The 26,831-nt window shown below is 53.0% G+C and overlaps 9 protein-coding genes across 9 annotated transcripts; 3 read left to right on the top strand and 6 right to left on the bottom strand.

The window, feature by feature from the left end:
- Positions 1-84: 84 nt before the first annotated feature.
- Z520_05747 (uncharacterized protein) lies at positions 85-1,965 on the top strand (the record flags this gene model as incomplete). The annotated part of the gene is made up of 1 exon (XM_016776250.1): positions 85-1,965. One exon carries the CDS (start codon positions 85-87, stop codon positions 1,963-1,965), a length of 1,881 nt encoding a protein of 626 aa, XP_016632569.1.
- Positions 1,966-2,339: 374 nt separating this feature from the next.
- On the bottom strand, positions 2,340-3,374 carry Z520_05746 (uncharacterized protein; the record flags this gene model as incomplete). The annotated part of the gene is made up of 3 exons (XM_016776249.1): positions 2,340-2,732; positions 2,856-2,976; positions 3,136-3,374. The coding sequence occupies 3 exons, from the start codon at positions 3,372-3,374 to the stop codon at positions 2,340-2,342; spliced, it is 753 nt and encodes a 250-aa protein (XP_016632568.1).
- Positions 3,375-5,489: 2,115 nt separating this feature from the next.
- Z520_05745 (uncharacterized protein) lies at positions 5,490-6,975 on the bottom strand (the record flags this gene model as incomplete). The annotated part of the gene is made up of 5 exons (XM_016776248.1): positions 5,490-5,895; positions 6,000-6,086; positions 6,171-6,591; positions 6,721-6,822; positions 6,894-6,975. The coding sequence occupies 5 exons, from the start codon at positions 6,973-6,975 to the stop codon at positions 5,490-5,492; spliced, it is 1,098 nt and encodes a 365-aa protein (XP_016632567.1).
- Positions 6,976-10,554: 3,579 nt separating this feature from the next.
- Z520_05744 (uncharacterized protein) lies at positions 10,555-11,847 on the top strand (the record flags this gene model as incomplete). Its single annotated transcript, XM_016776247.1, has 1 exon — positions 10,555-11,847. The coding sequence occupies one exon, from the start codon at positions 10,555-10,557 to the stop codon at positions 11,845-11,847; it is 1,293 nt and encodes a 430-aa protein (XP_016632566.1).
- Positions 11,848-12,660: 813 nt separating this feature from the next.
- Z520_05743 (uncharacterized protein) lies at positions 12,661-13,517 on the top strand (the record flags this gene model as incomplete). Its single annotated transcript, XM_016776246.1, has 2 exons — positions 12,661-12,675; positions 12,813-13,517. 2 exons carry the CDS (start codon positions 12,661-12,663, stop codon positions 13,515-13,517), a joined length of 720 nt encoding a protein of 239 aa, XP_016632565.1.
- A 232-nt stretch (positions 13,518-13,749) lies between these two features.
- On the bottom strand, positions 13,750-15,296 carry Z520_05742 (uncharacterized protein; the record flags this gene model as incomplete). The annotated part of the gene is made up of 3 exons (XM_016776245.1): positions 13,750-14,733; positions 14,784-14,827; positions 14,882-15,296. 3 exons carry the CDS (start codon positions 15,294-15,296, stop codon positions 13,750-13,752), a joined length of 1,443 nt encoding a protein of 480 aa, XP_016632564.1.
- A 2,563-nt stretch (positions 15,297-17,859) lies between these two features.
- Z520_05741 (uncharacterized protein) lies at positions 17,860-21,143 on the bottom strand (the record flags this gene model as incomplete). The annotated part of the gene is made up of 2 exons (XM_016776244.1): positions 17,860-18,350; positions 18,497-21,143. 2 exons carry the CDS (start codon positions 21,141-21,143, stop codon positions 17,860-17,862), a joined length of 3,138 nt encoding a protein of 1,045 aa, XP_016632563.1.
- A 579-nt stretch (positions 21,144-21,722) lies between these two features.
- Positions 21,723-22,784, bottom strand: Z520_05740 (uncharacterized protein; the record flags this gene model as incomplete). Its single annotated transcript, XM_016776243.1, has 2 exons — positions 21,723-21,771; positions 21,820-22,784. The coding sequence occupies 2 exons, from the start codon at positions 22,782-22,784 to the stop codon at positions 21,723-21,725; spliced, it is 1,014 nt and encodes a 337-aa protein (XP_016632562.1).
- A 2,062-nt stretch (positions 22,785-24,846) lies between these two features.
- Z520_05739 (uncharacterized protein) lies at positions 24,847-26,139 on the bottom strand (the record flags this gene model as incomplete). Its single annotated transcript, XM_016776242.1, has 1 exon — positions 24,847-26,139. One exon carries the CDS (start codon positions 26,137-26,139, stop codon positions 24,847-24,849), a length of 1,293 nt encoding a protein of 430 aa, XP_016632561.1.
- Between the last annotated feature and the right edge of the window lie 692 nt (positions 26,140-26,831).

The following is a 26,831-nucleotide window of genomic DNA, read 5'->3' as shown; positions in this document are numbered from 1 at the left end:
AGCGACCACAATCAGCGACCACAATCAGCGACCACAATCAGCGACCACAATCAGACGGCCGAACCACGACCATCAACGCCCAAGATGGCACCCGCAGACGCCGTTCCTTCTTCGCCCCCTGGACCTAGCTCCTCTCTTGAGGAGTCACTGAAATACTACAAAGCACAATACGAACTGCTAGAAGCCGAACTCGCCGACTTTCAAGCCTCCAGTAAAGACCTGGAGGCGGAGCTTGAACGGGATATCGACGCATCAGAGAAACGCGAGCGCCAACTGAAAGAGCGAGCAGCCAATCTCCACTATGAGGTCGAGGAATGGAAGACCAAATATAAGCAATCCAAGACCGAAGCGTCCAATGTGCAAAATACGCTGCAAAAGGAGATTAGGGAACTCCGGGAGACAAACCGGGAGTTAAATCTGCGCCTCCGCGATACCGAAGTCGCCAATGACGACTACGAGCGCAAACAACGGAACACAGAGTCTTCCCTTGAAGACATGGAACAGAAATACAACCAGACCATCGAACGGAGCGTGATGCTGGAGGAAGAAGTCCGTTCTGGAGAGCAAGAAAGGGAGGCACTGCGGATTGAAGCGCAGAGATTGCGGGACGAACTCTCGGACCTCAAGATCGAGACCGACATCACCAAAGAGAAGCTGCGAAAGGCCGTGGACCAGCTGTCCCGGCGAGAAAAGCACCTTTCGTTGCAGCCAATTGCTGTATCAGCCTCGCCACGGTCAGAATTATCCCCCACCACAACGAATGCCTCCTCGCCTACCTTCGACACACCTCCACCAAAGGCTGGCTCCTCGTCAGGCTTATCCGACACACCAACTCCTCCATCACCTCCAATCTCGGAGAAGTCGACTCAGGTCTCCAAGGGTTTTGCCACGCCTGGTATTCCAAGGACCCGACAGTCTCTGACTGCCAATGGCCTGACGTCTCGCCCATCTACTTCAGGATCTACCGCCGCGAGGCCTGTCGGTCATGCTCGCGGACCTTCGATTGCAACGTTAGCACGAACGGCACCTTCGTCGTCGTTTCGCCAGAGCCTTTCAAGGCCCGCAAACGCTCCGCAACGGCCGTCAGGGCTGCCCCAATCGGCCTCGATCATCCACCTCAGAAATCTACGCGGCAAAATTGCGACCTTGGAAGAAAGAGTTCAGACTGCCCGTTCCAAACTTCCAGCTCCTGTACGCACCCCACCCAGGTCTTCGCCTCGAAGTGGTTCGGCACTGGGTAACCACATCCCTGCGTCTGTCACTGTCCGCAGCCGGAAAAGGACGGGCGGCAGTACAATTAGTGGGAACGACTCTCTGATGGAGAAGGTGACGGAGACGCCGTCAGTACCCAGAACGAAAGCAAGTCGATCATCATTGAATCAGCAACAGCCGTCTCCCACAAGACCGGACTTTTCGCTACCCAAACCAAAGACTAGTCGACCGTCACTGAACCAACAACCTCCTTCCCCAACCAGGGGCGACATGGCCGCCCCGCCTCTTCGGCCAGCTTCGCGGACAAGCGGCTTTACATCGGCACGATCGTCTTTTGCACCGTCACACAGCCGTCCAGGAAGCCGAGCTAGTGTCTCTGGCTTCCCCCGAGCACCTCTGGGTAGTGGCGTGGGGTCAAATTTCACGCCCAACGCATCGACCGACCGAGTTCGGCCCAAAAGCAGCCTGAGTAATTATGGCAGCGGGTATGATGGCACCATGGACGAAGAGAGCGAGAACAGTCTCAATCACTATGAAAATGATATTGGGACCACGCCAGTCCCTAGAAGGGCCACTTTTGCTCGCGGACGTACGAGTGATATAGGTTCCGGAATTCCAAGTCCGACCAAACGAGCCAGCATTGGCGGGAACACGAAATTACCCAAGCGACAGAGCATGGGCTTGAATGGCAGCCTGGTGGGGACGGGCCTGAATAACGTACAGGAAGGGTACGACATCAGCGAGACTTTTTGAATATGATTTGGGTCTGGGACGGTGGATCGACGGGTCCTTGGAATATGTCCGGAAACCTGCCGAAATGGCAGGTACGGTGATGATGATGAATAGCATTGGAATCGCAAGCGAGGGACAGTTCTGAAGTTGGGTTTTGCCGGAGCGCCTTCTATACAAGTGGTGCATTCCGATACGACGAGCATTAGATCAGCATGCATGTGCAATCTTAGCAGAGTTGATTATGATACCCTCGGGTCGTTCGTTGCAATGACATTGACTTATAAGTTGAATATGGTGTTTTCGTCTTACTCAAGCCTTTTGGGGGGCGTGGTGCGATACCCACGGGGTCCTGCAGGCGGCCCATGATCTCCCTCATCCTCATAACTCATCCCTACCTAGAGAGAGTACCCCGTCTTCTTGACCGCCCTGGTATATGCCTCTCGTTGCTTAATGCCGTGCAGCCACCTCCTGACATTGGGCCAGTCGGCGCCTTCAGTGCCCAGCTTTCTCGCGAAGATGAAGTCGACGCTGAAACCCATCAGAATATCCGCCGCGGAGACGTCGTCACGTCCGTCGTTGCGCTCATTATCGCTTTGACCTGGCGTGGCTTCGGCTTCGGCTTCGGCGTCGCTCCGGCTTCCGCTGCTCATCACCAGGTACTGTCTTCCATCTGCAAGCTCGGCCTCGAGCCAGTTCAGGGCGTTGTGCACGTTGCGAGCCAGCCCCTTCTCCATCTCCGGCAGGTACTGGGCTGCGGGTTTGGGGAGGCGCCAGCGCGCGTAGAGGATCTGCTCCCCTGGGGGTGGTCAATGTCGGCCGGCTATTGCCTATGCATCTCATAAGGCAGATACGGGCGGAGGATTGAAGAGAGAGACACTTTGGAAGGAATTGAGGAAAAGTAAACAACATACCGCGAGAGCGTGGATCATGAACGTCCCCTCGGCGGCAGCCATCCATTCCCTGACTTTTGCCCGAGCTCGGCGCTCTTTGGGGAGCAGACGGCCTTGAGGGTCGTATGTTTCGCAGAGGTATCTGATTGGGGGCCCCGTCTCGTATCAGTCATTTATTCTGTCGACGCTTGAACATTCGGACCAATATCCCATGCTGATTTGTGACGGTGGGGGGGAGGTGGTTCATAGGAGCTTGGAGGCCATCGTTCGGGACACGTCTGATGAGAGTCCGTCTACTCACTCAGCAATCGCGGCGCTCTCCTGGACGACCAAATCTCCGTCCTTGATCACGGGGCTCTTACCCATCCTCGTCGGGATCTGGGCCTTGAACTCCTCCGGCGCGAGCCCGTTTGGTGCCCGCGGTGACGACACCAGCTGGTACGGCAGGTTGAGCTCTTCCAGGAGCCAGGCGATGCGGATGGCGCGCGAGGCGCCGAGGAAGAAAAGCGTTATGTCGGGCTTCCGTGTCTGGCAAGACATGATGATGGGTGTGGCTGTGTATATAGAGAGAGAGAGAGGATGAGTAGGAATGGGGAAGGACAATGGAGGTACGGGACAGAGCTTGCAGAGTATGCAGCAATGTATCGCTTTTAATGCTTCTCGAATCTTGTTTTAGAGTGTTCCCCTTCTTTCACACTCAGGCTGCTCCGACGTCCATGAAGCGGCTTATTCGACTCTGATATACATACCGAAACTCACATGCAGCACTTACAACGAAAACGTGCTTCGTATAGCGTTTTCAAAACACTTGCAGAAGAGGGGCAAGGAACATAATATGCTCACGTTCACCTCGGATCAAGGGCAGTCGCGCAGTGTCAAAAACTTCAGAGTTTCGCCAGTTTGTGCTTGTCGTTCTTCCCATATGACGTTGTTTTACGCAATGAGAACCAGAAGATGCGGGCGTCTCATACGACCTTCAGCACCGCGGGGAAACGTCGCAAAGTGTCTCTTGCTGCTTGTTTTGTATATCTACAAGCTTGTACCTTCAGTTTGTGGAACATTTCACGCTTACTTGCCTTTCCTGTTTGGATGTTTTGCTTGGTGGTAAGCTCCTCGTGCCCATGATGCAATCACAGCGAGCTTCGAGAAAGAGATAAAATCCAGGAGAACCATCAGGTTCCAGCCCTCGAGGTCGGCCATTCTTGGTCAGCCGTGCAGGCGGCATCGCAGAGCATCAATCTCATCGCGGTCGACTCAGTCTGTGACGTGGCGTGCAGAGATCGAAGCGACAGCAGTAGTCCATAACGGCTATCACCATGACCTTGCTGGATGGGCGAATCTCCTTGCGATCTCCAGAATGACAAGATCTCAGCGAGCCAGAAGAGAAGGACTTCTGACTTCTTTCTAACAGTGCAACCACCGACGTTCCATACAGCTACTCTCTATGGCTACAAGCACTCTGATGCGATGCAAGAAATATGATTCGCCTAACTCGACTTTCTAGGTCTCGGCAGATCTGCATGGCTGCTTGAGCATTGCAAAGGCGTTATAACTTTGTCCACTGAGCTTTTCTCGCTTGCATCTGTATGCAAAGAGAAGCATGCTGAGCTGTCCGACTACCAAAATCCACGCTATAACACGCACTCGGATGTGACAATGTTTCACTACGAATTCACTCTCAGTCCATTGCCGTTGCCTTCAGGTACTTACCACCACACTCCCGATGGAATTGCTGAGGAGAGGAGCTCTCGACCGACCTTGCGTAAATGAACACGGCACCTGTGGGCATCCTCAGAAGCAAGACGCCCATGCCGCCGAAGCCGGAGCCGGACCTGATCCGACGACCCAGCCGGTAACAAAGAGAAAGCTTGTACGCGGTGGCTCTCAAGCTCTTTCCAAGATGCTTCGGAACAATGAGAAGCATGGGAATGTATCAGACTGATGAGAGCCCGCGCAGCGTGCAACCAACCGATTCCGCGTCTTGCCGCGTCTTACGCAGATACAGTAGCTCTACTGCCCCGAGAAGGAAATACCCGCAGCGAGGCTGAGGCAAAGGCAAAGTCTGGATTTCCAATTAATGATTACAGAGAGACCTCAACAATATTACTCGGTACATTTCCTCCTGAGCCTTTTTTTCACGCATTATTGCCCGATATTGCCCGGCCCAAAAGCATCTCTCCGATAAATATTACTCTTTCGGGAGTATACTAAAAGAAGATGACTTTTTTTTTGCCAGAGTGGAGTCGAGGGAATGAATGGCACGTCAGATGCCGGCTTTGCCTCCTGCGGATCCTCAATCGGCGGCAAAGACAAGGGAATGTTATTATGTCTATCCGCGATCGCACAAGTCGAGGTGGATGTACTACCGAATGCGAAATACCTTTCCGAAGTCAAAGTCTTTTTTTATTTTCGTTGTATCTTCCGCCTCCTCTCGGAACCTTCCATCGTCGTACTGGTAAATGTGCGGGCATTCCATTCACTAAGCGAAAAATTCTCCGCTGGAAGAGGCGAAGCGAGCAGAGTTCAATGTGACGGAAGTCAAGGTACTATGCCCTCGATCACCTGCGCGTCTAGCAGGGCAGTTTTACGGTTGTTTTGGCAGGTTCTTCTATCACATGCTCAGTCCTCCCAAAGATGCTTTCTCTCCCCCTTTCTTCAGTCATAATACTTCGCCTTGACGCCCTTAATGATACTCTCCTCCTCCTTACCGACGCGGCTGACATTCTTGGCCACCCGCGCCTTCACCCACTCTCCGGCAGTGAGCCCCACGGTCGCCTGGTCCAGGACCTTGTCGTACCCGAGCCTCTCCAGCACGGGGCTGCCCTTGATGGGGACCAGCTCGGTGTCGTCCTCGGGCCGGACAAAGTACAGGACGCCGTGGCGGTCGACGTCGGCCTGGTCCGCGGGCGGCGCCACGACGCGGTGGATGCTCGACTTCAAAAACCCGTTGGTCAGGAACTGCAGCACGTCGGCGATGTTGACCGTGATGCTCTCCGGGTAGGGTTTGACGTATTTCCACTCGCCCTCGGGCGTGCGCACTTGCAGTGCCGCAACGGGTTGTCTTTGTTTGGGGAACATGAATGTTAGCCGACCGTCTTTCTTTCTGCCCATCCTGCCCTACTCCGCAGGGGAGAGTCGAAATTCTGCTCCAGCCTCTGGACTTACCTGAAAAGTAGAGTCAAACTTCCAAAGTCGGTATGTCCCTTGACCCACACGTTATCGAGCTGTTTATTGACCTCGGGTGACCGACGGCTGTTTGCGAAGAAAGAAAAAGTCAGTTTTGATGACCTCCCCCACCGATAGATGATACAGAGGAATGTGGGAAGGAAAACGCACTGATATTTCATGTATCGGAAGTGACAATCGCTCTTCTCGTCGTAGCGATGGATCTTCAAAAAGTAATCCTCGGGCAACTCGAGCACCAGCGCGAACAGCACGAGCAGCTTCCGCACAATCTGGTCGTTGACGTGCTTGGCAAAGTACTGGATCTCGTCCCAGTGTTCCTGGATGATGGCCGGGTGCGCGCGTTCGTACTGGGGGATGAATTTGGGGATGTTGTAGATCTCCGTGTTGTCCTTGACGCCGTTCTTGATCTCGCGGATGCCCAGGGGCTTGTAGCCGTTGTACCCGCCATTCTCGAGATCGGCGCGATACTTGAGTTTTTCGTCCGTGGGGAGGTTGAAGACCTGCTTGCACAGGCTGAATTGGCGGTCGACCTCTTCTTGCGTGAGGCCAAAGTTGATAATGTAGAAGAAACCTGCGCAGATCAGGCGACAAGGTGAGCCCAACCTCTGTGTCTTATCCTCCTTCTTTGTTTCCCCCGCAGGATTTCAAAAGCATGGACTGTTTCATAGAATCCTCGGGGATGCAAAACGAGGCGACTCACCTATTCTATTCACGGCGTCGAAGAGCTGAGCTGCCAACTCTTGTTTGCCACCAGGCTGATCAAACTTGCTGAGGTCGAGGGTTACCAAATCGGCCCAGTCCACTATCCACGAGCACCTCCGTTAGTTGCTACCAGTTCAGACATCATCAGGCCAAAGCCGAGAAAGCATTTACATTCATGTTTGGTCTCCGGAACCTGGTTCCATTTCGGCAAAGACAGAAATGCTGGCCGTTGCGTGATTGTCTCGGTTGCCATTTTGGAAGCAAAGAACCCCCTTGTTTCTTCTTGTTGCCTTAGGTATGTATGTCGGAGGTGTGAAAAAGGTAGGTACCTAGGTACCCAGGAAATCCCCCTCAAATCAAGTATGTATTCCCAAGTTTGCAAAGATAAACAAAACGGCATGAATGATGCCATCCACGCCTATTATTGCTCATGTTGCTCAATGCGGGGTCAGGGATACTCCGAACCTGATATTGGCCTATGGCGATGGATGGTTGGGGACGTCTGCTCCAATTGCTTACATAGAGTATATGAGACGCAGTGATGATAGGAGCAAACATCCACGATCAGCCAATAGCCTCGGTAGCAAGCCGGGAAGAGATTGCTCAGTTCTCTCTATCCCCAGCATTCCCAAGCCCAGCACTCCGCAAGAAGGAGTAGAAACATGCTGCCTTAAAGATATATAAGTTGGAGCAGATGGCATCGATGGTCATAGGACAGTAATGGAGTGACTGTTCCCGAATGTTGAATGCTGTGACTGTGATACTGTGCATTCTGCGGCATTGAAGAATCTCGACCAGCAGTTGGTTACTGGCCTATCCATTTATCAGCCGGGAGTTCCTTCAGGCTGTAATACCCCGAATCTTTGTAGCCAGCCCGCTCTTCAATGATCTGTGAGCTCACTGGAAGCAGTGACTTTGTTTGTCTGTTGGCAGTGAAGATGCTTGCAGCCGCGGAGCCTCCCAATCTAGAACCCTTCAAATCACCATGTAATGTGAAAGGAGGCTGCTGTGGAACGTAGGGAGATATTCCACCCAGATTCGAAGAACATGGGTGAACGCGCTCATCTCGACTTTTGCTCACGAGGGCAGGCACGCAGACTCCTGCGGAGGCAATTAGCAATCGCCCTTGGGCCACTCACCTCTGCATTTGACTACTGGCACGCTTCTCCCAGGGCACGGGGAGCACGCTGAATAGAGCGATCGATCTGTCAGAAGTCCCTCCATTGTCACAGGAGATATTTGCAAGTGGTCAAGTCTTCATTAGCCCTCGCAAGGGTTTCTGGCAAAGGAGCAACCCTCCGACGCAGAAGAACCACAAAGGCGCCGACCTCGCCAGCTCTCAAATTTTGGACCGATGTTTTCTTTTCTCGCCCATTGAGGCACCACAGGACGGAGAACGTCTCTTTTCGTCCACCCGCTTCTCTGCTTTCACTCGCGAAAGGCCGAATACGGACAGGAGATTCGGCAAGGATCAATCAGCAGACAGGGCTACCGCAAAAGTGTGCTCCTTCCGTTGTCTTCGATCTCTTGTCGCTGGCAGCACCGGAGTATAACACCATTGCACCCAGTGACCAAACTCTGAGCAAAATTGAATTTGAGCGGCCTCTGTCCGTATACTTGTTCTGGATATCGTGTTAGTCACCGATATTACTACCGGGCTGGAGGGATAGTGAGCGAAGGTATTTCAAGCGCAGATGAATTCGCGAGGGCAGTTAGTTGGATAGGAAGGATTTGCAGGTCTTTTCCGACGGCATCTAGATAATTTGTCAAGTCTTCCGTTGTCTGTGCTGATGCTCCGAGACATTAATTTCGTGGATCTGAGGCAGAGACTTTCATGCAAACGGTCGGGCTCCGGGAATAAATCCTGGGGCTCGATCGCGCAAGGCCCTCCGCATGGAGACTGCCCTCCCCGTGTTCAAACGGACGACTTCGAGAACAAATCTCCAGCCATCAACGAAACCCATTCGAAAGGAAAAGAGCAAAAGAGCAAAACTCAAAGTCGGCTGGGGACGGAGAGTGACCGTAAGTTGGTAGTACCTAGGATTATTTTACCTTTGCTTAACACTTGGAGCATCCTAATGTGACACGTGGTTTGTATGACCGGTTCCTGCGTGCAAGTCGTTGAGTTTAAGCACGAACGGGGACTGTGTGGAGGATCTGGATGCATGAAATCAGCAATAGGTGCTGATGGCGCAGGTACGAGTAAGCCCGATGGCAAAAGCCGGTTCTGTACCTCGTACTCAGTGCTCGGTCCTCGTTCATGCGCCCTGTGGTTGTATGACCAGAAGACTGGAAAGATCGTCACGAGGATCGGCTAGACGGTTGAGAGAGGCCGTTGTGCCCTATAGCAATGGAAGGCCTTGAGGTGACTTAGCTCTCCGCCCGAGGAAGCTTAAGAATAATCAAGCTTTTGCGTGGTTTTCTAGTCTCCTGCAGGAATAACAGCGTCAGCTTGACGCAGCCGCTATTGCGGTAATGGGATAGAGACTCCTACCTATTAGGTAGTACAACTGAGGAGGCAAGATGACGATGATCCCAATTTCGAACCTTCGGGACCTGCACGCCGGCTCGGCTGGTCGAACGGGTATGGGTACATGCTCGGATAGGTACGAATAGGTTCCTAGAATAAGAGAGTTGGATGGAGAACGAGAAGCTTTGCTCGTATAGCCACACCGCGAGGCTGGTGACCTCAGGGTCGTAACCTGGAGAATAACTAGGTAACGGATAGAGAGGCCGTGCGCAGTGGTTAATAATAGGTGTTAAAAATAGGGCATGTGGATCCCACCTCGTTCATCTGCCCAATCACAAGGGCTGAAATGACCAAGCTTTTAGGCTTATCCACCTTGCACAGGTCAAGCCTTTTTTAGCGTGGGTTCTCTTGGCCCCATCGTTGATTGGCCATGGCCACCTCGCCTGTTCTTTTGCTCAGCCGCAGCATCTTTTGCGGGCAACTCCCTATTTTGAGCGCAACCTTTGTCACCATGACCCTCAGATCTAGGTTCATCAGCACTAATCCTGTCACGTCTATCGCAATCACCGCCAGAGCCCGATCTGTGCAAGCGCTGACCGTCGGCAGCCATCCAGCAAAATCTCGCGAGTTGGTTACACGCATCCTCTGGATTCGGCCTTCTGTAATGCTGGACCCCTAGATCGCACCCTGGTGCAACGTCTGTGCGGCCGAGCTGCGAACGCCCGCGGCTGACAGTACAGGTAGGTCCTTGCCATTTCCACAAGGTTTCGCTGTCCGCAACGAGATTGAGGATGTGTTGGAGCTAGCGCATGACTTGGGAATGGGAATTTGCCTGGGCACCAGATCAATCCTCCTGGCTTTGTCGCCCTGCTCTTTGTGGTATAAGCTGGCTGCGCACAACAGACCGATCCCAAACGGAGGCCATGTGGGCGGTGAGGACCAACGGCTGGGGAAGAATAGCAGTCAAGCACCAAATCACCGCATCGCCGTCGGGTCAGCAACTGAGCAATCTCCTTCTGCGCTATGCCGCAAATCTTAGCTCCTACCTCAGCCTTTGCCTCAACGGGTGCTTAACTCGGCCCCCCAGAATGGGCCAATGCTAGCTCGCCACACGATATACTCCGTGCTCCTACCGGCATCCTCTCTTACGCACGTCGTCTATATATTCAGCTGTGGCTCTCGCTTGAAGTTAGGTCTCACTCATACAACAATCACTTCATTCTTTACTTCACTACATTAACAGCTCAGCTTCCTTCTTTTTCAGCCTTTCGCTCATTCAAACAATCGCAACTACACAATAATCTTTACTTTCCTTTTCGTTAAATACACACTCACTACCACATCATCACATACATATTCATAATGTATTCCAAATTTGCACCAGTCCTCGGCTCCTTGGCTATCGCCTCGCTTGCTGCAGCAGTCCCAGTCGAGAAGCGCGACATCTGGTTTGGTAGCAGCCAAGACGGCCGCAAACCCCATCTGGAGAACTACCAGGGTGGCCAGCCTTCTGCCTCCTACAGTGGCCCCGCCAACGGCTACTATACTGCCTCAGCGACCAGCGGCAGCGGCTCTTGGTCCACCAGCGCCCCTCCGGCGTCGACTGCCTCTGGCTCGAACGATGGCAGCAGCAACCCGTTCAGCTTCCCTCTGTCCAACGGCTTCCCCAACATCCAGAACCCGTCGTCTCAGCTCACTGCCATTGAGGCCCAAGCCCACGGTCTCTTGCCCAACGGCCCCCCGCCCCCAACTGCTCCTGCCGCCGACGATCTCACGTCGCTGAGACTCATCGCCTTCAACGAGCTTTGGGAGGTGGCCTTCTTCACCGAACTCCTCTTCAACGTGACCCACAACGTTCAGGGATACCAGTTCCAGGACGAATCCCAGAAGCAAACCGTCATTGACGCCATCACTGCCGTCCAAGCCCAAGAGGAGCTGCACGCCTTGAACGCCAACGGCGCGCTCGGCCACTTCAATGCTGGCCCCATCCAACCCTGCAAATACGTCGCCCCGGTGTCTGACTTCAAGAGCGCCATCAACCTGGCCAAGACCTTCACTGACGTGGTCTTGGGTACTTTGGGTGATGTCCAAACACACTTCGGCGACAATGGCGACAACGGCCTCATCCGTGGTGTCGCTGCCGTCATTGGTCAGGAGGGTGAGCAGAATGGCTTCTACCGCAACCTCCTTGGTCTCATCCCCAGCGGTGCTCCTTTCTTGACCGCCTCCACCCGCGAGTTCGCCTTCTCCGCCTTGAACCAAGACTTTGTCGTCCCAGGCTCCTGCCCCAACAGCAACACCATTGACCTCCCCATCTTCGGTGTCCTGAACGTCTTGACCCAGAACATCCAACCCCAAGACCAGACCTTGCAATTCTCCTTCGAGGCCACTGGCTCCTACTCCCAGTATGCCAGCAACTACCAGGGACTGAGCTTGGTGTACATCAACCAGCAGAACGTGCCTGTTGTTGAGCCCATCACCCAAGCCACGGTCAGCGGCAGCACCGTCACCTTCTCCGCCAACCTGCCCTTCACCGAGAACGACATGTTCGGCCTGACCATCGCCGCCGTTGTCGAGGGATCTGGCCCATTCGCCACCGTCGCTGATGTTGCCGCCGCGACCAAGTTCGGCCCTGGTCTGATTGAAATCCAATAAGTGCAATACATATAACCTCGACGAGGGAGAATACTTATTGTGACGGTATTATGAAAAAAAGAATTGGCATGACACAATCGGAAGAGAAATTGTAATCTGGGTATTCGTTTTTGGGTAGCTGATGGCAACGTCACCATTAGACGTTCATCTTGGTGTTTTTCTGTCTGGCAAAATCTGGCGTTCCTGGCATATTGTATCGTGGCGATCCTTGGTTAACCAGGATCTGGAGAAGATAGTTCAAATCTGACGCTGTTCTCCTTTATCTTCCGAGATCTTGTCTTGACTATTCGGTACACGAAGACTAGCTCTTCCCAGTAAATTCTTCATTGGCTGGTCCAGTATTTTAGAAGCATTAACTGCTTGTAGGCGCGATTGCACAGCCTCATGCCTCCCTCTAGGCTTGTTCTGCACCTCCACACTTTTAGGGGCGGGGGAAATCGTTCGCATAGGCCTCCCTCCACCCACCACCATCGCCTCCAGCACCACCACCTCGGTGACATGCGGGGGAGATTGGGATGCGATCCGTGACAGCGAGAAAGCGGGGTATGAGATTCCAACAGGGCGTCACAGGAGGGACATATATAAATCTTGGGTTCTGAATGGTTCGTAAGGAGGGCATTCGTAACAGAGAATTGGGGTAAAGAAGGGCTATCTGTTGATCATTGATCAGGTAGGAGGGTCTTAGGCTATCATCCCTTTTGCTCGCTCTTCCTTTCACTCACTGCCTTTCCTCCCATCACTGACTGACAGCAAGAATAAAGACAGAGATCGATTGACTGATTGGACTTGTCGTACAAAAGCTCGGGGACAACAATGTCGAATCAGACGGTGTATTTCGTCACGGGGACGACGCAGGCAAGTCTCCCACGCCAACAACCCGCCCCCCTTCTCTCAGCAGGGTTTCTATCCAGCCGTGACATGACATGTGCGCTGATGCGCCCATTCTTTGAGGGGGAGAATTGTAGGGAATCGGATACGAATTCGTGCGCCAGCTTCGCGAACGGCCTGGGGCGATCGTATTCGCGACGTCGCGCGACCCTTCGCGGGCGACGAAGCTACAGGCCTTAACGGACAAAGGGAACGTACACATCGTCAAAATCACCAAGCAGCCCGAGTCGGTCGAGGAAGCTCTCGCGGCGGCCGAAACCGTGAAAAAGATCACGGGTAAAGTGGACGTGGTGGTGGCCAACGCAGGCATCATCGGGCACGAGACCAGCATAGCCGACGCGCCCATGTCCCAATACCAAGACTTTCTGGACGTCAACCTGCTCAACAACATCGCCATCTTCAAGGCCTTGCGGCCCCTGATGCTGGAGTCGGTCAAGCAAGGCGGCACGCCAAAATTTGTGGCCATCAGCACGCAGTACGGCTCGTTGGCCATGGTCGAGGATTTGCCCGGCCAGTCGTCGGCGTACGCCATCTCCAAGGCCGCGCTGAACATGTTCATCCGCCACGTCGCGTACGAGGAGAAGAAGAATGGTATTGTCGCTTTCCCCATGCACCCGGGCGTCGTCGCCACCGAGACTGTCGCCCCGCTCGCCGCCCGGATTGGACTGGGGACCATCGAGCCCGCCGAGAGTATTCAGGGTATGATGAAGATCATTGATAGAGCTACGGTCAATGATGAGGTGCGCTTGTGGAGGTACGATGACACGCAGCTTCCGTGGTGAATGATCGCTAGTTCAGTGTTTAGTTAGGGTCTATCATCATGACAGAGAGAGAGAGAGAGAGAGAGAGAGAGAGAGAGAGAGAGAGAGGGTATAACGCAATCAAAATTCAAGATGCTTGCTGCTCGTGTCTAAAATACATTAAGCCCGTCGCAAACCGCAGCCCCCAACCATCCTTTTTTGTAAAGCAAGACGAGACGCAGAAAACCCTGCAATAACCAATGCCATACCTCGTTCAGACCTCGCTCACTTTCCTCCTCTTCCCCGGTCGTGACTCTCCGTCAGATTGCTCCCCTGATCCCACGGTAGAAGGCGAGCCTTCCGACTTCTCTCCAACTCCGTGCTTCAGCTTCAGATGCCTCTTCACCGCGTCCGGCCGGACGTGGCTGTACTTGCACAAATGACACTTAACCTTCTCCTCGTCAGTCGCCAGGCCATGCACTGCCTGGACGTGCTGAATGCAGCGTCGCTTCTCGGCGAAAGGGCGGCCGCATTGCGGGCATATGAATGGTTTTGTGTGCTTGTATTCATGCCGCTTTAATTCACAGGGGCGTGCGAATGACTCGGTGCAGTCTCCGAACTGGCAGCGGTGTTTGTGTGTTGGTAAAAGGACAGGACCGTCTGGCGGCGACTGGGAATCAAGTGCTGGGAATAGATTGGCATCCGTGAAAGGTGGTAGGATGAAACTTTCTTCGGATGGGAACAAGACGGAGTCGCGGTAGCTGTCGTTCTCAAAGCTAACCAGGTTGCTGTCGTAGTCAAAGTCATCTAGGTAGCTGAGATTGTTCAAAATGTCGTAGTCCAACCCTAAGCCTTCCATGTCGGAATATTGGTTGGGTGACGAGTCGAAGGATAGAGCAGGTGTTGATTGTGTGGATTGCGTGGTCGGGCTTTGGGCCGCAAGGGCCCGTTGTAGATGATGTTGTTGCTGGGCCTGATATTGTGGTAGTGGTAACGTGCTCTCCAAGGGCTGACACGTCGCTCCTTGGAGGTAGAAACTATAAGGCGGTTCCCAGGTCTCGGTGTGTGTATGACCTTGGGGTTGGTGAGAGTTCATGTAAAAGGGATGATGAGGCGCCATGGTTCCGCGGTGCGACTGCGTGCTCGATGGCGCACCATGTAGTGCAATTGCGGGGTCTTCAGGGGGAATACTCTTTTCTCTCTTCCTTTTCGATAACCTCTGCGAAGTATGGGGTAATCGACGTTTGAATGCCAGGCACTGTGTGAGAGAACATCCTTGGTACCTAATGTCCATGGTAACTGGGGTACCAACTGACCACAATGGCCATGGACACTATTACCCTCGACATCATCTGACAGAACATCCTTAGTACCTAATGTCCATGGACACCGGGGTACAAACTTACCACAAGGGCGATGGAGAATATTACCCCCAACATCATTTGACAGGACACACTTGAAGATCAGCGGATCTCTCTCCCAATCGTCGGAGAAAAATTGTTCAGGCTCCTCTAGCAAACTCGAAGTCGAGCTCGTTGTGGTGCATACTTTGTAGTCGAAGGCGTTTTCATCGACTAAAGGAACGGTTAGTGATGCTATCCCGGCCAGTTTTCGAGCTATGGTTATTCGAAGATTGTGATATGCTTCTGAAACCCAGAGTGACACACCATAAGCGGTGGGAATTCTGAACATGAGGTCTAAAATTTCACACGCCCACCCGTAAACAGCCATCTTCCCCCACTTCTTGAGGTCGTATGCCTCCGCCATACGGTCGGATAATTTCTGTGATATTGAGAGGCGACCGTCGGAGGAAGGTGACATTGAGGCTGGATTGGAGAAATCTGGGTAGGAGAATGCCTTATTCACAAAGACAGTAAGGGAGAAGAGGACTGCTAAGTTGCGGGACGAGATCAGCTAGGACGGCGACTGGGGAAATCAAGCATGGGAAACAAAAGACCGTTGGCAAGGTAAAAGAAGAGCGAGAAGTTCAGGCGACAAGGCTGGGAGGGAGGGAGCGGCTTTTTGACTCAGGGACAGCGCGGGGTGAGGATGATGAGAATGTGGCCGACAACTTTAGGGTTTAAGCTAATGCGGCTAGCCGGGGCTAACCGGGGCAGTGCCATGCTTATGTCCAGTATTATTGGTCATTTGCTGGCGGCCACACGGCACTAACGGCACCATCCAACGCTAATTGCATCATACGAGGCTGAATCGGTGGGGAGAGAGCCACCGGAGCACACCACCTCCACCCACTGCGCCTCGAGTCATCCTCCTGGATTCCCCCTTGTATACCTTCGTGCCTTTCAACGGAGTTCACGAAGCAGTTGTCATCAGGTGTCTAGATTATATTCATAAGTCCCAGGATCTCCACATCTGCAGTATGCTCACCAGATATCGAACTGCTAGGCCTGAGATCCTTCATGGTCCAATCATCACGCTGTTTGTACCAAGTATAGGCAATTCGAACCTCAACTCTCTGCGGTCTAACATCTGAGCAAAATGTATACACAACCAGACTCTAGGCTGACTGCGGGACCAAACCAGGACCACTTGCAGCTCCGACGGCCCTTCCGCACCCAAGTGGACGGACATTCAATATTAACTATTGATACACTTCGCGTTTTCTTTGCACGACTTAACCTTTATCTCAAGTCACCCCAGCATTGATAGCATCTCTCGATCGATCACATTCATCACTAACCATCAGGACTGGTCGTTGGGCCACCTGGTACTCCACCGGCTTTTTCGATGCCGTTTGTTTGTCGCCAACGTCGCTGCTGTCTGTCTTCACACCCTGAACACCTCGTTATCAACGGCACACAGTCCAGAGCAATGAATCGACTCATTACCTCAGCGTTAGAAGTGATCTAACCTCAGCATGGCTGCCAGCTTCCCCGGAGACAATCTCCCTTCTATTTCGCCTAGCTACCTAACCCTGTTGAGACTTCACATCCTTGCCGAACCGCGACTCCCCTAACTTCCCAACACTCGAGGTTACCAAAGGTCGGTGAATCATTCTAGACCATGAGAAGCTGTGACAAAGACGCATTACTCAAGGGAGCCTCACTGATCTAGGTCACAGAAACACTTGCTTCAAACGCAAAGCAGAGCAAGACAGAGCAGAACTGTCTGTACAAACGCTCCATTCTCTCCGCAGGGTATAAATGGTCTGGTCCGCTACCTGTTCTTCTTTTCTTCCCATATCCTTTCTTTCATCGATCTGCGCTATCCCAGCTGCTCATTCTACACTTCATCTATCCGCGCTATTCCAGGTGCTCATTCCATACATCATCTGTCCACTATCTCAAATTGGACGGAATATACATAACCACAACAGACCGAACCCACCCACCCTAATTCAAAGGCTCACCCTTGTGCCTCGACACAACCCTACGCGAGAGGCATCGTCTAGGTCTCTCTGTCACTTGCTTGCTTCGCGTCGAATATACAAAATCCCCTTCCAGAAGACGATCAATCACCCACAAGAAACAATGACCACCACCACCACCAATTCTCCTCCTCTCTCCCCCGACAATTTCAAAGACGAATCCGAAATTGCCTGCAATACGCACGGCTGCCCAGGAAGAGGCATCCCTGGGTCCAAATGCCCCATCTGCGGGTGGCTCATTAGAGGACCACGACGGTAGAACGGGGGAATTTCTCCTTTCTCCGTCCCGTCCCCCTCCTTCGCTCTCGAGGGCATGCACCAAGGGGGCGAAAGAAATGGGCTACAGGACTTGCCACAGTGGCCGTCTATCCGGCTGGGTAACTGGCTGACTAGGGGAAGGTGGTTGTCTCTATCTCTTTCCGAGAACTGATCGGTTCGGACTGTGGCTGCCCGCGGTCATATTTCGGCCTGTGATGTCGTTTGCACAAGGAACCAAAATCACTCCATTGCTTGTATGTAGCAAAATAGGCTCTCTTCATGCCTAGTTATATGATGGATATCTCTCTTCTCCCTATGAACTGAAATAATCTTCATACAAAGCAGATACACACACACTTATTGCAACCTACAGTACATTAACTGATACAATACAGTTATGTATGCATTAACGCTTGTACCCGTTGGAGCTGTCGATGGGGGCGTGCACGGAAGTGAACGTCAGATTCACATCTGAGAGGGAGATAATCATCGTCCAGTATTGGGGGATCTCTCAACGGAGTTCTGGGCGAAGCGTACTCGATTGAGCGTGCAAGAACCAGCGCAGTCTCCGTCTGGCTTCGACAAGAATCAAATACGACCATGCCACCACACTGTCAAATTGTACATCTAGTCTTCGTCCTACTCTAATCAGCAGATACTCCTAATCTAATTTCATCTCATCCGATCTGACCCTCCGCCTCTACGACGGCGCAAGTACCTCGTAGTGTGAATCGTTCATCACATGAATTCAATCTCTTGATCATCGTCTTCATCGCCATCCAGATCCACCGCCCTCTCTTTGCCCTTCCCTTTATCCTTCCCCTTGCCTTCTTCAGCCTCGTCTCCATTCACGCCTAACCCCAACGCCTCCATCTCATCATACTCGTCATCATCCCCAACTTCCTCGATCCTCCCACTCCCACTCCTTCCATTCAGATTCCTGTCCGCCGCCGGCATCATCGCCCTTCTAGAGCTCGCCCCTCCCAGGTGGTTACCCTGCCCACCCTCTCTCCTGACCAACCTCGCCCTCCCATCCTCTCCCAAGCGCACCTCCAACCCTAACCTCTCGGTCGTCTCTCTCAAAATCTCTGCGTCCTTTTCACCAGCACCAGGCGGGGGGACAATTTCCCTGGCCTCGAGGGAAGAGACGAGGGCTTGGTTTTCCGGGTTGTTCTCCAAGAGGAATTTGAGACACATTAGGGCGTGTTCTTTGATGTACGGGTTGCATGCTACATGTCCACAAAAACCCGTCAGTGAAAATGAGACATGGAAAGGGAAGTGTGGAGTGAGGAGGTTTGTAGGGCAAGACAACCACAACTCCACAGAAAAAGACGCTTATGTGCACAGCAGAGGAACAGGTGGTGGATTTACGTACCATCATAGGTTGTACAACTCAGGATCGTCTCAACTCCGCCATACTCCCGGATCTGGTTTTGCACTGTCGGCGACTTCCAGACCAAGCTCGACAACACCAGCACAATCAGTTTCTTGAGGTTCCGCCATTCGAAATCTGCTGGTTCCTCGGTCACGGTTGCTGCTGCGGGTGGAGCCTGTGCAGGGGGTGACGGTGAGGGGAGGTCATTTGGCAGTTGTGGGAGCGACTCGGTGATTGTTGAGGTGCCATTCTCCTGCGCCGATTCTCCCGCTGGGACAGTAGTATCATACGGTCTTTCAACGGCAACGTGGGCAGGAAGTGTTGATGCTTGCTCCGGAGGTTCGATACCGGCCGTGCTCTGTGGTTCACTTCCATTCGTCGTCACCTTCACACTCCCATTCGCACTTGCCGTTGGAGGAGGCATGGTCTGCGTCAACCCAACCTTTGCAATACTTTGATCCAGCTCCTTTATCAGCGTCACCAAATCATACACAATCTCCCATTGCACCAGCAACTTCTTCCAGTCGTTGTTCTCTGTGAGGACGGCAAAGAATTCCAGAAACTGATACACGCCCTCATACACACGTTCCATGTCCCACAAGTTAAGTGGGAAATCCTCGGCGAGTGCGAGGCCGGCACGAATTTGACCCTGGAGGTAGATGAGGGCACAGGTTTCAGGGATGATGTTGCCTCGGAAGACGATAAAAATATAACGGACGGTGAGAACGTCCACACGGCTGAGCGGCGACGGATTCAGGCGAGGTTTCTGCTGCTGTGCTGTAGGTGGTTGTTCACCTGCCGCATTCTGCTGCTGTTGCGCTGCCGAAGGAGGACTATATTTCGCGCGGAAGATATGCGTCAGAATCTTGATAACAACAGCTTGCGCTGGGGAGATGATGTCCTTGGGTTGGCCAAAGTCCGCGTAGGCATGGGACATTAGCCCGTTTTTCAGGATGGATTCCATGATCTGCACCATCATTTTGAAATAAAACTCATCATCTGGCAAATCCCACGCGGCGATAAATATCAGCAGCTCCCGCAGAACGTTACGTCCTGCTTCTTGAGCGAGTAATATGTGACAGCGAACCGCTTGCATGTTTTTCAGACCCTGCTGATGAGCGGTAGTGCCGTTCTTGGAGCCGAAATTGTCCACAATGCCTGCTTGAATGATCATGGGTAATGCTTCAATCTCGGTCGGTCCAAGGACCAGGGGAACGTCGGTGAGGAGACCGCGTTCCTGATCCCCTGATCCGCGGTAGTCGTCGTCTTCCATACTATCCCCGACGCTGATGAGGTCGTCTTCGTCGTCTTCAAGTTCATATTCTTCTGGGTCAACATCGTCATCATATTCCGGCCCGTCATAATCCACCATAGGAGTCGGCCGTGGATGCAGTCGAGCCATGAGTTCGTCCTTTGCTTCCTTTAACGTCGCCGCTGCAGACTGAGCGGTTCGGGGCATGCTCAAGTCTTCTTCTGTCAAATCCTGGGCGGATTCGTTCAGGTCGCCATACGAACCCGGCTCGGGTAGATCGCTCCATTGAGAATCCTTTATTTTGCCACCAGGTTTGTAGCCATTGACTTGAGTTAAAGCCATGATCTTCTCGGCAACCTGCTTGACCTGTGAAGAATGGGTCTCGGTGGTCGTAACATCCTCCTTTGTCTGCAGCCAAGCACGAAGTTCAGCTCCCACTTTCAACAGCACATCCGGGCTATCGTCCAGTTGATTCGAGTTCATACCCGACAAAGTTTCCATGTCTGAACGGATCTTGTCCATGAGCACTTTTGCCGCCTTTTGAGTATTTTCGTCCGGCTCCTTGTTGGTGCTCATGAGGTCAAACAGAGCATGGACATCGTCGATGTTGTACCCGGGGTCATCTCCATCCATCGGAAGCCGACCCACTCTTCGCGGCAGTTTCTCGACGGTCGACCTGATCCTGTCCTCCTTCGCAGCGTGGTCCTTGCCTTCATCTTCAACAGTCTGCTGGTCTGGCTGACTGCCTTCGTCGTCAACATCATTCCCTTGGGACTGTCCGAACAGATCCAGCCACAGAACCAATTTTCGCTGCTCATTGTGCATGATAAAGTTATGCAAGAACTGCAGACAAGTGATCAACAGCCTCTTGTACAGATTCACCACCTTTTGCCATCTCTCCTCGTTCCGAGGGTTTGCCTCGCCGTCGAACCCCCGAGCTGTGACCTTAACACAGACATCGATGAGTTTGAGGATCTGTTGATCGAACCCTTTCTCCGCTGCGAGGTTCTGCGCCTTTTTGGTGGTGGCGAGGAGGTTGCGCGCGATGGTACAGAGATCGTTGAGCCGTTCAATGTCCTTGACGAGATTAAGGTAGTGGGCAGCAATGAGTTCGGAGCTGCTACCGCCAAAGCCTAGATGCGGAGGGTGTTTGTAGGTAAAGGATTGTTGTTCGAGCGCCGGAAGGGCATGTTTCAGCACCGCTGTCAAGCTCTCCCATATTCGAGGGTTGAACCCCAGCGCCGACCGGACGTCGCTCTCTTGATGCGACTTGTAGAGAATTTGTTTGCCAGCGATCAACAGGTGTTCCAATCTCTTCTCATCGATCAACCCGGGGCTTTCGTAGTGAGTTTGGGTGCCAGTGAGGACTAATTGTAAGAGTAACGAGGCGCTCATGCTGATAGCTGGCAGTCATAGTCGTTAAACCTCTCAGAACACCGTGTAGCCAATTTTCTTTTTGCAATTTGTTGACGGGGAATCTGGCTTGGAAACTCCGCAGTTTGCAGTTTTCGGTGAAGCAGACGATCCGCTCAGGGATGTTGCTGTCGCCAGAGTTGCCTGCTGACCGGCAATTTAAAAATGCCGAGGGAGCAAGTCTAGAGACAATTTTTTTGCTTCGACATTTAGCAACATCTATGAACAACTCTTCCTAATTAGCTACCTATCAACGCCGGAAGGATGCTAGATTTGTGCTGTATATGACAACTGCGAGAGCGCCGTAGTTCCAAGGGTATATGCCACAGATTTTCGACCTGCCATAAATCACGTCTTTGACCTGACCCTTGAGATTGAGCGATATTCGGACCTTTCAGCCTGGAACAGTGTGCCGTGGACTGCTGTCTCTCCTCTTGCGACGGTGGATGTCTTCTTTCATTCATTCTGTTTGTTCCTCCAATCCTGCCACCGGTGCTATTCTTATCCAACATGGCTTCGACCGCGAGGACTCTTTCCAATTCCCGCCCTGGAACGAATGGATCAGGCCGTGATCAATTTCAGGTAGTCGGCAACGATCAGGGTGATCATTCTGTTCCACGTCAGCCTGCGAATCTTTCTGGGGAAGTTTGTTACTCACGCATGTGGTGCGATTCTGACATAGTAGGTGCCGAATCCACGGTAAAATCTGAGCCAACCTTCATCACGAACAACTTTCCTGGCACAGTCGAAGAAGCCAGCGTACGGGAGCTTGCCATCAGGGCCTTTCTGTTGTTTCTGCAACCGCGTCTTGACAAAATCAAACGGCAAGCTGAAGAAGGAGGCGAAAAACCCAGCAATCGCGGATGCGCCGAAGCGGTTCGTGGACTCTGAGATGTCGGGGAAGTAATGCTTGAGCTGAGTCTTGGATTCGGCGAAGAATGTGAGTTGACCAAAGTTGAGAGCCATGGCGCGGATGACAGTGGGATAGGCTCCGGCCCAGAGAGCCGTGACGCCTTCGGCTTTGGCAATGCGAGTTAAGGCGTCAAATACTGATCTATAGTTTGCGCGGGCTTCTTTGGGTTTCAGCCCATCAGATTGCATTCGAATGAGTGCCAAATCAGCAGGGTTGCCAACCATGGCAGCCAGACCACCGGCTGCAAGGCCGGCCGCGCCTCGCTCCGCGAATGTGACCTTTGTGCCGTTCTTCTCAGCCCGTGCCTGCAGCGTGTTCTGGAAGGTGTCGAAGAACCCTAGTCTTGCGGTGGTATAGACTGCTTGTCTCAACAGACCCGCCGAGAGACCATTGTAAAGGTCCAGCACCTTCCCTTGAGCAATGATGTCTCTTGTGACCCCCAGAGCCGTGGGCTTGGGACCTGTCTTCACACCCTCGCCCGCCAGCTGTAGGCGCACTTTGACCATGTCTATGGGTTGAATGCACGCAGTTGCAAACATGCCTGCAAGACCTCCATTGACAAAGGGGAGAGCGGCGCGCACGACAGGAAGATGGAGGAAGTCATTTTTGGCTTGGACAGGGTTGTTCACTGCCTCGCTCGCTGCTTCTTCGACCTTCGTGGCGGCTGATCGAGCGCCATCCTTGATCCGGTTGGCAGTGCCGCTAGACATTGTACTACAGGGAGAGAGGAGGTATCAGGTGAGGTGAAGTTGATGCTGGTCCAGACAGCAATACAGTGAGGAGAGGTCGTATCTAGGCTGGCGCAATGCTCCGTTAGCAATTTCCCCACTTGCATCTACGCATTACTAGGCCCGCGGTGTTCGAGGAACAGCTCGAGTGACCGGGACCTTTTCTGACCAGAGGGCCGTCTGGATGCGGACAGAGAAGGAACCACTTACAAAGCAGGAACAAACTCCAGCAACTCTGTGGCAGTTGACGACTTGTCTCGTGCGGTGAGAAGGCGGTCTATGGCCTATACAACGGAGCGGGGAAGTGACGACTTTGGTGCGGAGGCTTTGGAGCAGCTGTCAGACACACAACCGCAGCTAGGACTCGACAGCAGGTGACAACTCTTTATGTCGGTGACCGACAGTATGTACAGGATGATGCACCGACAAGGGGAGAGGAGAAGATAGGAATATGGGGGAAATACGGGTATGTGCTGGATTAAGAATGAAGATCAAGGACGGCCCTGCTAGGAAAGAAGGAAGAAGTCGGTCGGAAGAGAGGTTGCCAACTCGGTCGAGAAGAGAATAGCTTGGAGTTTCGAGGGCAGCCGTGGCGGTTGGCCTGGCCGTGTGTCTGTGCGTGAGAGAGAGAGAGTGTGTGTGTGTCTGTCGAGCGGAATGTCCAGGTGTCTGACCCTGTCCACTCCCTGTTCAACTGCTGCTCCTAGCACAAATGACGGTGGTGATGGCATTATTCAAGGCACGAGGATTGGATGATGGGCCGGGCTGATGGGCTTTGCCATACTCCGGACCCGGTAGCGATCAGATGGAAGAGGCGCCAGATGCGGGGAAGGCGTTTTGGTGAGCCAACAAGCATCATGCACCACCAGCTCACGCCCAGAAAGCAAGCCAGCGGTGCCAGCCCTTCCCGAGGGCCCTTGTTGGTCTCTCGTGGGCCTGTTTGCAGGTGTTCAACATGTGCCTTGACGTGCCACCCATTGCACCGCCCAGCCAGCTTCTCCCCTTCCCCAATACCTTACTCGTAAGGGGTGCTATCTGTGGACGCCTGTAGCTGTTCCTTTCCCCTCATCACATGCTACACACCTTGCTCTACCTCTCACCCTCTCACCCTCTCTCTCAATTGCTTTCCCCCTCCCCACTCGTATCGTAAAATTGACCCTCTCCTCTGAAACAGCTCGGATATTGCTTTTGCTCACTGCAAGATCGCCCAAGCGCGGGCGCACCCAACAAAGACTCAATCGCTCCTCATCGGAAATGGGCTTCGTTCCCCGGGAAGATTCGGACTATTCCGTGTTCTCAATGGCCCACTGTAAGGGAATCGGTTCATCAAGGCTGGCCTGGATTGCACGTGCAACGAGGCTGACCAAAGCATTGCCTAAGGATTCTGTGGATTTGTGGATTTGGTGATGAGCTTGCGGAACTCATCAGCCTCGACTCGGCAGCGTTGGGATGTTGATGTCATTGTTGTTTGCTCCCCACTTGTTCAACATTCCAGGCTGGTAACCGTGGCTTAGCGGGCCTTCCAATGCAAATCTGGGGAAGGCTAATAGTTAAGCCTACTCACTGGAGCTGCCTGCACCACGGCTTGCGGGCACTCTTTTCGCCAGCTCCAAACTCCAACTCAGAAGCCAACCTGGAAGGTAGGAGAAACTTTTTCCTATTATCCTACAACATCCACAACATCCTCAGCCTCGTCGCGCTACACGAACGTGTTCTATGAGAATTCCTCTCGGGGGCGGACAAGTGCAAGTTCCGCACCTGCGCTGGGGCGCCGGTTTCCCGTAATATTCCGAGCATTTTCCGGTCGGCCACCATCCTAGGAGGGCTCGAGATCCGGCCTCGTTCCCGAAGCCATGGCTCGATACCTTGCTCGGTGCCAGAACAAGTAGATATCAGTGGTTCTTAGCCGGCGACCTTTCCGGACATCCCAACCTTCGGATCCTATCCTGGATCCAGCAGGGTGGATGCGCCATTTATCTCTCTACGCGGATGTAGAAGACGGTGATGGTGACGATAGCGTCTACATAGCCCACGGTAGATTTGATTAAGCCTTGGGTTTGTCCTTGCGCTTTAGGAGGGCTTTGACGTTGAACGGTTTCTTAATCTCCTTGATCCTCCGTAGTAAGTCTTTCATTCTCTTCTCACGCTGTTCGGGCGTCGTGGATTCGCTGGCATTTTCGCTCAAGAAGGTCTCGGAGGCTGCAGTTGACAGCGTTCCGGCTGATGCACTTTTCTGTCGGTTGTCCTTTGCAATCGCTTGATACACCAGGACCCAACCTGGCACTCGTTCTTTCTTCGGCGCAATTTGCTCGCCCGTAGTGGTCCTGCTGTGCCCCGTTTGTATTTCGGTGTCTTGAGCCTCGGCGGACCGCCAGGGGCAATATTCCAAGTGGTTGTCTATGGCATCCAATTTCTCAATCGCAGGTGATTCGCCGCGATATAACCAGAGACCCAGTGAGCGGAAGCAGTGACGGCATTCAATGACATCGTCACATTTCCTGGCCCAGCCACAGACTGCCAGTCTAAGCGTGTCGACGTGAGGTCTTTCTTGCCCACCGAGTCGGAATCGATCCAACTCGTGAGGATTCGCAGCGGAGGCCAAAGGCAGAGGCTCCACTTGGGGTATTTCATCTAAGTGACTGGCAAGACTGTCGTAGCGAGTTCTGAGTCCGGAAAGGGCCAAGGTGGTGTTCAAGAGACCTTCGATGCGCTGAATTGATGCGTCACACCCTCGCTTTCGCCAGAGACAACTTTCTGCATGAGCGGTGACAATCATGTCCTGGTATCTTTTGACAATGTTGTCGTAAATCTCGGATGAGATAGCGAAGCTGTCTTCGTCGTCCGCATCTGCTTCCTCATCAGCACCTTCGTCGCCCTCCTTCTCCGAGGACTTGAGTAGCTCCTTGTCGACATCCAGGTCAATGTACAGCCTCTCCTTGCAAACACCACATGCTACTGTATCTGTGTCGACGCAAGTCCAGCCTCTTTTCGCCCATGCTGCAGCGTTGATGGGATCGGTAGATGGGATATGCCATTGGGTCACATGCCGAAATGTCTCCAGTCGTTGAAGAAAGGCAGCTCGGCTTGATGGGAGATAGTGGCCGCTCAGCGTGACCGGCGGGGAGGTGGACGGTGCGGTGGTTTTGGAGGTGGGGGTTATGCGACGTCGCTTGGAGGAGTCAGAGGCAGCATAAAGAGAAATTGAGGTGGTCGAGGCGTTGATCGAAGAGCGCGAGGGCGAGGCGGGAGCCGAGGGAGGAGTAGAGGCGGCGCCATCGGTTAGGGCCTCGAGGATGCGGTCAAACTTGCGCTTCTTGGTCTCAATTGCATACGACATTGTCAATAGAGCTGCTAAGCAGGGCAAGTGGGCGCGCAGTTGAACGACTTCTGGACTGAAATTGTGAGGTTCTGTGCCTTTGTGCCTTGCGCATTCCACATTCAGAATTCATAAACATCCGCTAACCAAATGTGGTTAGTCACTTTCTTTGGCCCACGAACACGACTCGCATCGTTCTTGGTCGCTGATACTGGACGAAAACCGTGTGTCCTTTCACACAAAGACGGTCATGGATACTATGTAGGTAGGTACCTAGAGATTGAAGAGCTGTGCACTAGGCTCATGTGATTCTGATCACCACTGAAAGACATGCAATTGCCGAACTGGTCGCTGCCAAGCGGTGCTTTCTACTGCCGCCCTGCTCTACGCAGTGACGACTGCCTCACCTGCTGTCACCAAGCCTTTCAATCCACATGCACATTGCAAACTACTTAGTTTTGAGGTTCGAGAGCGTGAATGAAACTCGGCTAAATGACTCAAAATGGTTCCTGCACAATGGGGACACAGCTTTTCACTTCCAGGCAGTGCTCCTGTGACAGACGGACGGCCAAACTCATCCATCCTGTGCCCAAATTGTTGGCTTCTCTCACAACCTGAGTCGCTCTTTTCCAACTCTCACTCCATGCTCCGTGATTCCTTTCCTTGAACATTCTCATTCTTAGGACTTCGTGGTTCTCAAGATTGCTGTTGTG

Source organism: Fonsecaea multimorphosa, assembly GCF_000836435.1.
Source record: "Fonsecaea multimorphosa CBS 102226 unplaced genomic scaffold supercont1.10, whole genome shotgun sequence".
NCBI classification, from domain to species: Eukaryota; Fungi; Ascomycota; class Eurotiomycetes; order Chaetothyriales; family Herpotrichiellaceae; genus Fonsecaea; species Fonsecaea multimorphosa.
The sequence above is the reverse complement of the archived record's forward strand: the minus strand, read 5'-3'. Positions and strand labels throughout refer to the sequence as shown.